The 12,973-nt window shown below is 47.6% G+C and overlaps 1 protein-coding gene across 1 annotated transcript; it reads right to left on the bottom strand.

The window, feature by feature from the left end:
- Positions 1–3,340: 3,340 nt before the first annotated feature.
- Positions 3,341–11,864, bottom strand: LOC107312879 (BTB/POZ domain-containing protein KCTD16-like). Its single transcript, XM_015860697.2, has 3 exons — positions 11,169–11,864; positions 7,985–8,107; positions 3,341–4,150 (listed from the first exon to the last, which is right to left on the bottom strand). The coding sequence occupies exons 2-3, from the start codon at positions 8,040–8,042 to the stop codon at positions 3,651–3,653; spliced, it is 558 nt and encodes a 185-aa protein (XP_015716183.1). The 5' UTR covers positions 8,043–8,107; positions 11,169–11,864; the 3' UTR covers positions 3,341–3,650.
- Between the last annotated feature and the right edge of the window lie 1,109 nt (positions 11,865–12,973).

The following is a 12,973-nucleotide window of genomic DNA, read 5'->3' as shown; positions in this document are numbered from 1 at the left end:
CTCTGTGCTACCCTGTGAGGTCACTGCTAAAAAACACTGTTTTCCCTCCATGAGAAGAAAATGGACTTTTCCACGTGCTCCATATTGGAAAGAAAAAATGAAATGTTGCATTACCCTATGAAAATCTTGCTAACTACAAATGCAACACAACTAATATGAGGTTTAGGTTTACTACTGACCACTTATTTCACTACCATGTGCCCATTCAATTCTATTGAATCAGCACCAGTAGTAGGATGCATCGGACCTGCAATGAACCCACAGATGAGACCTGGTGGAACAGCAAAACCCTCCAGTTTCACAGCCTGATTCTGATCTGAAGGACTCTTCCCACATCACCAGGCTCATCCCAACCTGCCTGGCAGGGCTCAGCACTCAGATCCTTGTGTTTTCTTTGCTGGACCAATCCTGATCATTATTATTTAGGCCATGCTTCCCAGGTTTTAAATTATTCTGTCTCAACTAGCTGGTGGCATTTGTTACATGTCATGCAATGTTCCTGGTAATTAATTGGTATTTAATTAATTAAGGGATAATGGCATTCAATTAAGGGATGCCTGTGGAATGCTGTCACTGGGTAATGAATGGCTTCCTGCTGCTCAGGCAGAGCTGAGGCATTTGTGGAAAGTAAATAGAGAGGAGAAGCTGCATAGTTGGTTCCCTCGGCAGCAGTTCTGATGTGCCACCACTGGCAGGGATGGTCACTGCTTGGATGGTGGCATCTCAGTGCTTCCAGCAGCTCCACAGCAACAGAACTCCATTCCCACACTCCTCACTCAGGAATCAGGGCAAGTTGGGCTTTTCCCCTGATGAATGTAAACTCAGTGCTGCCCCCACAGATATCAAGGACTGTGGTATCTGGTAGGAAACGGGCCTTGTGTCCTCTTACCTTTGGAGCAGAGCACGGAGAAACTGAATTTCCTGTGACATGAAAACAAATGAAAGTGGGTTTTTCAAGACAAACCATCTCGAATAGAGGGACAAATACTGAAGGAGAAACAGGAGTGAGTCACTGTGCTTACAAACACTCTGTGTTGCTGTGTGTGCTGTGGGTATAAACATTTCTGACCCTCCTCACTTCCCCAGGCATCCTTCTCACCGTGGGCCGTGCAGCTCTGCTTTCACCCCTTGGAAACTGGGTTATTTCCAGGCAGAATGAGGATATAACAGAGCCTTGAGGGAGCTGGGCATCCCTTTGAGTGGTGCCTTCCCCTGTGCCCACAGCTCAGCACAACCTCACAGCTCCCTGTCTCCCCTTCCAAGCCTTTCTGAGCTGCTGTACTCAGAGAGATGCCAAGTGAACATTGTGAAACACTGTAGTGCTTCAGATCCCTGACAGCTTGCAGGTTTTCCCTAGAAAGCCCCAAGCTGTTTTTGTTCAGAGTGCACACTTCCAGCTGAGAACTGCAAAACAATTAAGGGGGAGAAAAAGCAAATTGGACTTTCCTGGGTTGATTGCTGATGCCTCCTATAGAAGAACTGCCTGCTGGATCTAATTGTTTAGCCTGGCAGTGTAATGACACTGTTAATAATTTACTGTTTCTTTGCATTGCCTCCTTACACACATTGTGTTTTCATTATTTTCTGGCACTCCTGCATAACTAATTTTTGCTTTCTGGTTCTGTTACACGTTTCAGCTGTAGTTGTGTATGAGCACAGTGTACACCTGTGCTCACTGATCTCTCGGTATTTTCAGATGCTGTGGGTGAACTTTCTTTTTAAGTGTAAGTGAATGGGGCAGACACAGCGGAATATATACACCTTCCTGAGACCTTTGGGATGGAAAGTAATGCGGAAACGTGAACTCTAATTACAGCTCCAGCAAAGTCCACTTTCTAATTAATAGGAGATTAAGTTAAAAATAGAGCTGGTTATGTAAAACATAACTCGAAAGCCTTAGTCTACCTGGTTGCACAACATCCAGAAGAATGATCCCTGCCAATAGGGATAAACATGCCCCTTTTGAGAACACCTAGCAGTTCTGGTGGGACCCACTGGTGTGGGGCTGGCAAACCCTGCTCCATCTGTGGGAAGAAGACCCCAAAAGCTCACCCATCAGCTCATGTTCACCACTTGCAAGCCTGGAGGTCCCAAAAAGCTTTGAAGCCCAGCACGTGGTGGTTCCCCAAGGCAGCATGCACCCCTCTGTCTCTACAAGTTCCTGTAAACACTATCACTGTGTCTGTATATAAAAGGAAGAAGAATGCAGATCCAGCTTCCTCGTCCATCCCCCAAAAGGTCAAGCAATTCAGCCCAACAAAACACTCATCGGGCTTTTAATTGAGTTGTTTTCGTTTCACTTAAAAAAACAACAACACACTGAAATTCTTCTGTGGGTTTTGTTGGGGTGGGAGGGCTGCCCTGCAGGCCCTGCAGTTTGCTTGCTGCTGGGGGTTCCTCCCTTATCCTTCATCAGTGGGAGGTTTTGAGGCCGCAGATGGGGCAGGAGGTGGCTCTCAGAGATTCTAGGGGTCCACGGTGGGGGGAGGCTGACAATAGGATTCTGTGGGAGGCTGGTGACACCTCATAGCAGCCAGAGTCTGTGCTCTGCTGCTCATCTTCCCTGCTCCTCTCAGGATCTTGACATTCGCTCTTTCTGATCACTAGGGCCAATGTTGTTGTTGTCTACCACAGCCACACCTGGTGTCTACTCTGTTAGTGGGCAGCAGATCCAGCTGTGCATCCACTTGGCCAATCCAGCACCTCCATCACAAGAACATCCATTAAGTCCTCCTGAGTTTTCCAGGACCACTTGCATTCCAACCCGCCATCCTCCCTGATGAGTAGCTGTGACATTCCCCCACCCAAAGCCACCCACCCCACCCCCTTCTTAGTCCTTACCCACCAGCACTTACCCAATCCCCATCCTGCAGAAGAGCCCCACATAGCCAATTTTCTTCCATTCTCCTTTTCAGGTTGGGTTCAGTTATCCAACAGCACCTGGATACAAGGAGCAGCCAAGAACTGGCCAGAATGATGGGGACTTGATTCTGATTGGTTTGGCCGTGGCTCTGCAGGAGATGCACTCCGCCTCTCACTTACTCATTTTTGGCTGGAGCCCCACGTGCGAGGCTGGGTAGCATTCAAAGATTTGTGTAAGAACAGGAAAATATCTGCAAACCATCATGACCTCTCACGAAAAGAAGGTTTTGTTGAATCTCAGCTCTCCAGTTGCAGATATTACAGATAGGGAAGTTTTGCCAAGAACAGAAGGGAGTCAGATAGGGAACTTCCATTAATTTAAAGGAAATGGAACATCTAAAACCACTTGTACAGCTTTGAGCAGCTGAGCTAAACATGTTTGCCAAAGAGATGGGGAGTCTTGAATTCCTTTTTGACATTAACTATATTTTATTACTTGAAACACCGGGAAAACTCGTTTGCACAAAGATGAGAGCTCCTGCTGGAAGATAGCTTTCCCCTGGTGATTCTCCCTGGGCCCCCTTCCCTTTTTTATATCCCTTCACCTGTACTCATACCATTTGGGACAGCATGCATCCCTCCTGATGGCCATGATAAGGAGCATGCTGCCCTAGTTGTAGGCTTGCAATGCCTGTTGAAGGAGCAGCCTACACTCCTCACCCCAGACATACTGATGCCCTGTGCCACCCACCAACTGCAGGTACCCCCAGAGAGCCTCACTGCACCCCTCACAACTGATACTTCCTCAGCAGCTCGCTTTGCCACTGCCGTTTCTTATTGGGAAAGGCACGAGGGATCTTGATCTTTCGGAAGTCCTCAATGCACTTCCCCAGCTCAGACTCCAGCGCCTTCCTCTCCTCACTCACTGCTGTGGCCACAGGGCTGCTCCCAACCCCGTTCTCCTTCACTGTTGTGTGGTCACTGTTACGTCTCTGCCCCATCTGCTTCACTTCCTCCAGCTTCTTCAGTGACTTGGACAAGTCCAGGGTGTTGGGGCGAGCAGGGCACTCCTCGGGGGCTTCTGGACACGGCACAGAGTCCACAGGGCTGGGGTCCCCCTGCTCTGACGTGGGGTCTCTGCCCAAGATGCTCTCACCTGTGGATGGAGCAGGACTGGGCTCACTGTGACTGCTGGTGCTGGAGGCTGCAGCATCACACCCACACAGGGAGCTGGCGGGGTCCTGCCTCGTCCCCGGGTCTGGTCTGGGCTCCTCTGAGTCACTGTGGACTGAGGGGAAAGCAGAGAGCTGAGAGAGATCAGGGGCATGGCTGTGACGCCGTGGGGTAAAGCAGAAGTTCAGACATTTAAGTGTTTGTGTAGTGTGGCTTCACTGGGCATTTTTGTCTAAAATGAATGTATAAAATTCTTCTATTTCAGATCCCCCAGTCTAAACTTTGCCGCCCATGGAAACAGAAAAACATACAAAGATCACAGGACATCTTGGTTTGGAAGGGACCTCAAACACCACCCAACCCCAACCCCTGCCATGGGCTGGCTGCCCCCATCAGCTCATGCTGCCCATCCCACCTGGCCTTGGGCACCTCTGGGGATGGGGCACCCATAGTTCTGTGGGCAGCTGCGCCAGGGCCTCACTGCCCTCCAGTAAAGAATTTTCTCCTAATATCTACTCTAAATCTCCCCTCCTTCAGTTGAAAACCATTTTGCCTTGTCCTATTACTAAATGTCAAGGTGCACTTCATTTTTCCTTGAAAACTGTTTCTCAAGGGTTATTTTTTCCCCTCTTCCTTTCTCTTTTCCTCTTCTTTTTTTTATTTTGACATTTACTTGAACAACTCCGGCACTACATTTACCCGAGGTGGAAAGCTGAAATGTCATCCATCGCTGAGGAGCAGCCTTGAAGGCTGGATTTTCTTTGTCACACCTCACCAGGAAGTTGCAGGGATGTATCTTAGCCCCAAATTCTTTGAGTGATGGAATAAAGTCTATAAGTTCTTAGACTGCTTTAATCACCTTATCTGCAAGCCTCACAACTGCCTCTGTGAAATGGGCAACTGAGGCAAGGGGAGCATAAGCTGATGCACCCAAATTCATACAAGGAGCCTATGGCTTAGCTGCAGGCTGAACTCACATCTCTTCCATTCCCTGGTATCTTAGCTCCTAGGCCATCCAATGGCAATAGCAAACTTGGCATTGCAGTTTCTCTCTGTGTCCGTACAAAGCTCAGTCATGACCTTCTGCAGGTATCAGCAGCATAGTTCTGTTAGTTTAGGTATAAAAACGTAGTTTGGTCCATTTCTAAGTGGCTGAAGCACTTTGCATAAATGGATTGATGAATTCTAATAACTGCCTTTTGGAAATACTTATTAACTGCCCATAAGCAATTTACTTAGCGTTGTTTTATCTCAAATGCCATAGCCTGCTCCGGTATGTTCTCATGCTAACATCTGCACAAATGGTCCTGCACACACTGAGTAGTGCAGATCTCAGCAGGATTTTATTTGTTCCCCATACGATGCTGAAACACAAGCTTCCTCCTGGCTGAGTGTCTTGGCCAAGGACTGCAGCCCAAGCATCCACCTGCAACAGTACGTGCTCCCAAATTGCAAAGGACTGGAGGGGAGCAAATAACTTTGTTTTCCCCTGGGCTAAACTTCCCTCACATTGCATTTCTTGTCCATAGCAATATGAACCCCTGTGCCTGGCAATACGTGGGTACAGCTCCTGAGATGACCCCATCACACCTCACCACTCCTCCTGAGTGCTCCTCACACTCAGCTGGGAGAAAGGATCTGTTACATTGTCAGATTTTATCACCCTTTTCTAATTTTTCTCAGACTTTCCTTCCTGCGTGACACTTTTGTCTGCTGTAGAGCATCAATTAAGAGTGCGGAAGTGACACTTCCAAGTTAGCCCCACGGTGCTGCTGGAAATCCTGCTGAGTGCAATTAATGGGCTCCTGCACGTGGCAAACTCATACGTCGCAGAGGAAGAACATGCTGTCCCTGCTCCTTGCTGCTTTTGTGGATAGCACTGTTTTCTGAACACTTGACAAGGAGATGAACTCACCATGTGCCAGGTCGCAGGCTCACATTATTTGCTTTGCTCTGTGTCAGTGCCTCCAGCTCCAGAAGAGACCTGAGCCCACAGGGTCCATAGCCCTGTGGCTCTGGGTGAAATATTCTTAATTTCCTTTCTAGAAAAGGCTGATGCCAGAGGGATGCTGCTGGGCTTTTAGGAGGGATCTGTGTGTGGAGGAGTGAAAAGCAGTTCATTCCTATATTGCTTCCCTGTGTCAATGGGGGATTTTCAGCTCAGACAAAACTGGCCTCAAAGATGGCTCTTCCTCTTCCACTGCTTTTTGCAGACACCCATGTCTCACAGAAAAAGAGGAACTTACCCTCTTCTTTCCCAAACAAAAGCACTCTCCGATCCCCTAACAGACAGCCAGACAGAGAGATGGGCTTTTGAGGGAAGCCCTCCCCACAGGCAGAATCAGAGCTCTGTGCATCTCTGATTGCTTTTGCCCCTTGGTTTTTTTTTCTTGGTCCTTTCCTTCCAGATTTTAAATGAAAAACACCACCTCCACACTGCTTGGGGTCAAAAAATCATGTCCCACTTTCTGCACAAGCTTATTCAGCTCCTTCCCAGCTTCTTTGATGTAGCGTGTGACACAGAGATGGAAGAAAGCTTCAAAATGAGCTGGAGGAGCTCACTCCATTTGCATCCCTGTGTGTGCCTGAAGGAGGTGAGCACAGACCTGAACCATTTGCTTCAACTAAAGTTTTGCTAGTACTAAAAGTGCATTTAGAAAACAGATTGATGGGAGTTTTTTTGCTTTTATCTTTTTCTCCCCTAAATATTTCTCATGAAATCTGATGGTGATGGGTGTATGTGCAGCCTGCTCATACTGGATGCAGTGTAGCTGCTGCTCCGCCAGCTCCTTATCCCCTTGAATCTCAGGTCTCGCCTCTGCCCAAAGTGATTATTGAAAAATCAAGCTGAGCCTGAAAACTGATGTCTGCACTCCTGTCTGTCTCTAATCCCCCTTATTTCATCAAAGAAGGACAAGACTCTGTGTAAATAAATGGCTCTGACCCCATCTGCCCGCTGCAGTAGCCTCTGCATTCCCAAGAGCCTCAATTAGGCCGGTTGTGCCAGCGAGGCTGTGCTAAATCTGCAGCTCTGGTGACACTGTGCGTGGATTAACTGCTATGGTAACCCCAGTAGGACCAGGACAGACAAACTGCATGCAGTTTGCTGGAGGAGCTGTGAGATGCCTCCTGGGTTGGGAACCCCTATCTGATGGCCAGCAGTTCTGCCAGACAGAGATTTAGCAGAGTTGCTTTGTTTCATTGTACTTTTGGAGTCAGTGTCTGCAGCTTTATGGCAGGGACACGACTTGCAACATGTTTGGTTTTGGCAAAGCAGGATGAATTCAAACACAAGAGGTCAAATTCCAGTGACAGATGTTGCAAGCTGCTGCAGCCAATGGGTCTGTGCTGATTCACACCAGCAAACATCTGGTCTGGGGAGGATGCTTTGGTGCTGCATGAAGCAAAAGCAGCCTTCACTGGGCACTTGTTGCCAAGTTGATCTCTGCAGGTGAGACCTTCCAGTTCCTTGGCAGGAATTAGTCACCAATCTTGCACATGGTAAAAGCTTTGCAAGAGGTGCTGCCCTACCATGAGGAGCTGCTCTCCCTGTGGAGAGATTTTCAAGTTGGAAAGGGACAGGAGATTTTTCCAAGGGCATGGACAGGCCTGGGGAATGTCTACCTGGAGCAAACCATCACTACCCGCTCCATTAGGAAGCTGATCATCACTAGCTCCAGGCTGGTGTCCCTGTCAAGTCAACTGTAAGCCAGTGGGACTTCTTGTACTCTGTGGCAGCTTGATATGGGAATAAAAAGAGCTGGGAGAGAATAGAGTGTGTGAAGTGAAGGAATGGGATATAGCAGGAAGAAGGAACTATACGCAGGACCAGTAGGAATACCTATCTCTAATCAGTGTCTGCTGCTTAGTGCAGGTCCATCAAGGTGGCCAATGCATGGCTCTGTGTGTGACTGCGGGCACCCAGCACATCAAACAGCATGTTTCTCACCTGGAAGTGCTTCTGTTGCGTCTGTCTTGAGGTCCAGGATGGGCTCAGAAGAAGACATATGTTTTTTAGGGCTGTGTTCTGTTTCTGAAGGCTGGGGAACAGGCAGGCTGAGCCAAGAGCTACCTAAAAAAATCAAGACCAAGAAAAGAAACTCATAGAAAGCGAATGATGCACAGGGAGCAAGGAAGGTAGCGGTGGCCACACTCTAAAAGGGACCATCACCAGGATCTGATTGACCTCCTGAATGACCCTGCTTTGTGCCCATGGTGAGGAGGGGTCTGGGTGGGGTCTGGGCAGTATCTGCTACACTGAATGTGTGAGGTCAGAGTGGGACACACATTGTATGGCCCACAGTCTCATCCATGTAGGTCCCCTTTTTACTTTATATGGATGCTGGAGAAATAGGCTTTGCAGACAACCTATCTGCATTCAACTTCCATGAACAGCCCACGAACTCACGGGGCAAAATAAGATGCTGCATCCAGGAGAGGGCAGCAGAATCCCAGCAAGCTCCATGCCCTCGATCACTCCTTAATTACAAACTCCTTCCTGAGCTGTAAACAGCCTTCTATTCCCTATGGCAATAGGGAGATTTCACCCTGAGATCTGGTAAAGTTTTTGTGGTCACCATGTGTCAGCAGGACTATAAGTGGTTCTAATTAATGTCCCAGAGTAGCTATTTTTGCACCCTTTTCATTCCATAGGCAGCCTGTGGTCTGAAGTTGAGATGTGGAGGAGGAAGCTTGAGCTGAACTCAGTACCACGGGGTCTTGCAAACACTTCTGGGTGCTGTGTGGGTTGAGGGCAGAACTCAGCCCCTGAGCCATCATGGTGGATCATGTCCTTTGCTGACAGACTTGTCCCCTCTTCTCTGGGTTACAGGAGCGTAGGATATAGGGAAGAACATCTGCTCCCTCCATATGAGATGAGGGAACACAGCCTTGAATTCAGGACCTGGCACATAGGTGGAGAGGAAAGAGTTTCTGATGGAGCCAGACCTGCAAGGCTGAGGCTCCTTGGTGTGTTTTAGTGATCCCAGCACCCAGCACCAGGCAGAGTAGGCCATGGAGTTCTGGTTTCCTGTGCTGTCATGCAGCAGATGAGAGCAGCTGTGCAAGCCAGCTTTTATTAAAGATTTAAAAGCCAAGCTGTCAGCAGTGCTGCTAAGAGGTGGCTTTTCCTGTTATAGCTCTATCCTTCTCTAATACTAATAGGATTGGAAGGAGGAGGAGAAGCAGCAGTGTGCCGGCCAGTGGAGGGTGAGTGCTTCTCTGTGCAGAGGCTTTGCACACCTGAGTAGATCTAATTTTTCTTTATTGCCTGGAGGCAAAGATGAGGTAGCAAACTTCATGTCTTCTTCACAAATATATATGTATTGTTTTGTTGTTGTTGTAGTTGCAAAGGGTCAGTGCACTCCACTGGAACTTCCCTGTGTCCCTGGAATCATCCTTTGTGTCCTTCATAGCATCCCACTGGAACCCCTTGTGTCAGCCTGGACGAGTCACAGTACTGCAGAGTGCTCCAGGCATAGGAGGGATTTCATGTGTTAATAGCAATGACTTCAACACCAATTAGCTCAGCTCACTCTTTAATCAATGCCGTACACACAATATATAGACGGGCTGTACATCACAGGCAGTTTATGGCTTGATTTTAAGTAATGGTTCTGATGCCACACCACAGTAGTTCAAGTCATCGTAATTCATGTGCTGCTTTCTGCCTCCCATGCTCAGGACACAGCAAGTGCTGGAGCTCTTGGTGCTGGCCCTGGTTTAAAGCCTTCTTTGGCAATGGGTGAAGCAAGACAGGAGAGGGGATGGGGAGAAACGCTAGGAAATGAATTCTCCCCTGGAGTCAGCCAGAGTTTGAGGAAACCCAGAGCCTGCCTTGTACATCTGCCAGGGCTGATTCATGAGGATGTACTTATTAAAGAAATACGCATTTTTTTTTTGCTGGTTTCCTGCCAATCTCCTTCCACGAGGAGGCAAACAACTCCAGCAGAGAAAACAAAAGTCCCCCTGCTTTCACTGATACTGGTGAGGAATGAGGCCACCACAGTAGGGTCACCTGTGCTTGTTGGTGCCAATGCCTCAGGTTCATTAAGAACACCTCTCCTGAACTAAAACTTCATGTCCCAACCCAAGTGCTTCTTGTTCTTCCACCATTTTATGGAAAACTATCTCAGTAATGGACCCTGTGCACACAGTGGAAGGTTCCTTCAAGAGCATCAAGGCGTCACTTATAAGGAAGCAGCGAGGAAAGACTGGGAAAGTGCTTTCCAGAGGGACTGTATATTTGAACATGCTGTTCCCTGGCAGTGTGTCCAGCACAAAAATGGCTCCAGCTGTCTTTCTTTACACCAGAATATGCTTTTCTGTATCATTTCCAGGAGTCACCTTTCAGAAAGCAGGCCCACAGGCAATTTCCACACAGTGCTCGCTTCCTCTCTTGTTACTTTTGCCAATAAGACATTCCACACAATAATGGTCTCAAAGGGAGATCCCAGCCAAGACTGGGAGATTGCTCAGTGTGCTGATCAAGCTGAGGACATCAGAGGTAGGAAGGTGAAAGGAAAAGCTTCTCCCTTTTCTTCTAATGTCAGTTTGGGGAGTTGAGGCCTGCCAAAATCACTGCAGCTCTATTATGTGAGCTAAATCCTATCCCAATACACAGAAACAGTATGCAGACCCTTGGGTCCTGCTGAGCACTTCATCCCTTATGCCATGGGTCCAGCTCATCTGTTCAAGTGCACTTCCAGCCAGAGCGGACAGCAGGAGCATCATTATCTCTTTCCAAACATGAATCATAGAGGGGTGAATAAATTTCCATAGAACAGAAACCACTTCACCCCAAAACTGAGATGAAATCTTGAACCTGCAAAGTCCTCTGCCTACTTCACCTTCTTCTCACTCTTTGTGCCTTTTCCTACTCAAGGAGAGTTTGAGACCAAGACATAATTCGTTGGAAAATCTGCCAGATTATTCAACAATACAGCAGTTTAGATGACATCCTGCAAGTGGGATGAAGGGCCTTATGGCCACCAAGTTCTGAGTCAACTGGGAATCAGGAGCAGCACAAAGACAGCACTGAAACTGAGCTCCTCGAGCCCTCTAAGGCCCCTCCTTGCTCAGCCAGACCTTCACCATCCAGCCTATCCCTGGAACATCCCTTAGGGTGCCTTTACCTGGGAGGCTGAAGTGCCTGGAGAGCTGCCTGGAGAGTTGGCCTCGCACGACAGGACCTAGAGAAAAGGAAAAGATATGAGTCTGGCTCTCTGCTTCACTATGATGACTTTAGTGACTTCCCTTCGAAAAAGGGAAGAGGACACGGTTCAACTGAATATGTTTGCAAGGGTCCATTCAGAACCTGGAAGTGCCGTGGTATGCAGCAAGAAAATTGAAATAATAATTAAAGACTGAGTTAAAAACTGTCTGCATGCTCACAATATATGGGGGGAAAAATATTCGCCTTATGATAAGACAACAAAATAGTGGATAATGGAGAACAGTTAATACATTTTCCTGAGTGCTTTTTGATAAAGGCCATCAAAGAGGCTTTTAAGAAAACTCAATTGCCAAAGGGGGATTGTCTGGCTTCCGCAGAGTATTAAAAGCTTATTAAGATGGAGAAAAGAAGAAACGGAATCAAGAGTTCATTCTCGACATATAAATAATATAATAATAAGACATCCCTGAGAGTCCATTTTAGGATGAAATCTTTTGTTAACGATGCAGGGGAAAGGGCGAACAGTCAAGTGGAAAATTTTTACAGTGAGCAGAGAGTAATATCCGCTGGCCGAGGCCAGGGAGGCTGCATGGGGACTTAACGAAGGCACGCTAATGAAAAGCCTGCCGACAGGTTAATTGAAAGGCTGAGCAGTGAAAAGCTGTGCATGTGACAGGGTGTAGCTTGAGATTTTCATGCACTTTGGTGAGTTTTGAATGAGAAAAATACAGCAAGAACCTGGGGCTGTTCTGGGTAGATGAGGAAATGCTGGCTCAGTGCTCTGAGCTGGTTGTGTCGGGCAAGGGGATGAGAAACCACAGGAGATCTGTGCAAAAATACCCTCGGGGAATAGAGCTGGGCTCTAATTTTGGTGCTGGCCACTTCCCCTTGGGACAGACAGACAGGATTAATGTCTGCCCAAAGCTGGTCGTGACGGGCACAAAGGGGATTTTACACTGGGGAGGGTGAGATATGAGGGGCAAGAGAAAAAAATTAAAGTGGGAGTTGATGGGGGAATTGCTATAGTCATCAAAACACATGGCTTTTAATGGGAAAGCCCTCTAAGGGAGCTCTCCATCCCCACATTAGGTTAGAAACAAATTGACATGATAAGAGAGAGAAGCCACGTTGCTGTGGGTTGCTGGGCATCACCATGAACCAAGGTTAAGGGGGATCCTCCCAGAACAGGGTGAACACAAACCATGGGGATATTTCATGGGGTTTCTACCACCTCAGTCTGAAGCATCTCTGCCAGGCATAGCCAAGGGCAGGACAGGGAGCTGGGCTGATAAATCCTCTCCCAGTCTTTCTCTTTAATGTATTAGTTTGCATTTTCAGTCTGCTCACGTATCATTTCTAGATGGGTCAGGGCACATAATCCCTCTAGGTTTATTCATTATTAGAAAGCTTTTCAGTTTTCCCTTAACATCCTTTGGAGCTGATGTGATTACAGAGTATGTCCTCTGGGACACGAGTGGGAATTCTGTGAGGGTGGTGCAAGGGATGGAGGTGGGCAGGGGAGCTGCCAGGGGAAGAGAAAGAGCAGGAGATGGGTGGAAAAGCCAGCAGCATTTTAGAACCCTATTGCTATTTTATATATACATATATAGGTGTGTATATATATATAATATGTATGATTTTGGACCCAAACTTTATAATGGGGCAAAGTCAGGGTGGCTCCCCCCCACCATTGTCTGTAGAAGAATCAATCAGAAAAATGCAGCCTTGCTGAGCTTTAAGGTTGGAGCTTAATCCCTTTAAATC

This window comes from Coturnix japonica, chromosome 4 (genome assembly GCF_001577835.2).
Source record: "Coturnix japonica isolate 7356 chromosome 4, Coturnix japonica 2.1, whole genome shotgun sequence".
NCBI classification, from domain to species: domain Eukaryota; kingdom Metazoa; phylum Chordata; class Aves; order Galliformes; family Phasianidae; genus Coturnix; species Coturnix japonica.
The sequence above is the reverse complement of the archived record's forward strand: the minus strand, read 5'-3'. Positions and strand labels throughout refer to the sequence as shown.

Coding starts and splice junctions, on each gene's coding strand:
- LOC107312879 (XM_015860697.2), bottom strand. CDS start 8,042: ATGTCTTCTTCTGAGCCCATCCTGGACCTCAAGACAGACGCAACAGAA. Junction 4,151..7,984: donor CGCAACAGAAGCACTTCCAG/GTGAGAAACATG, acceptor CTTTCCCCTCAG/TCCACAGTGACTCAGAGGAG.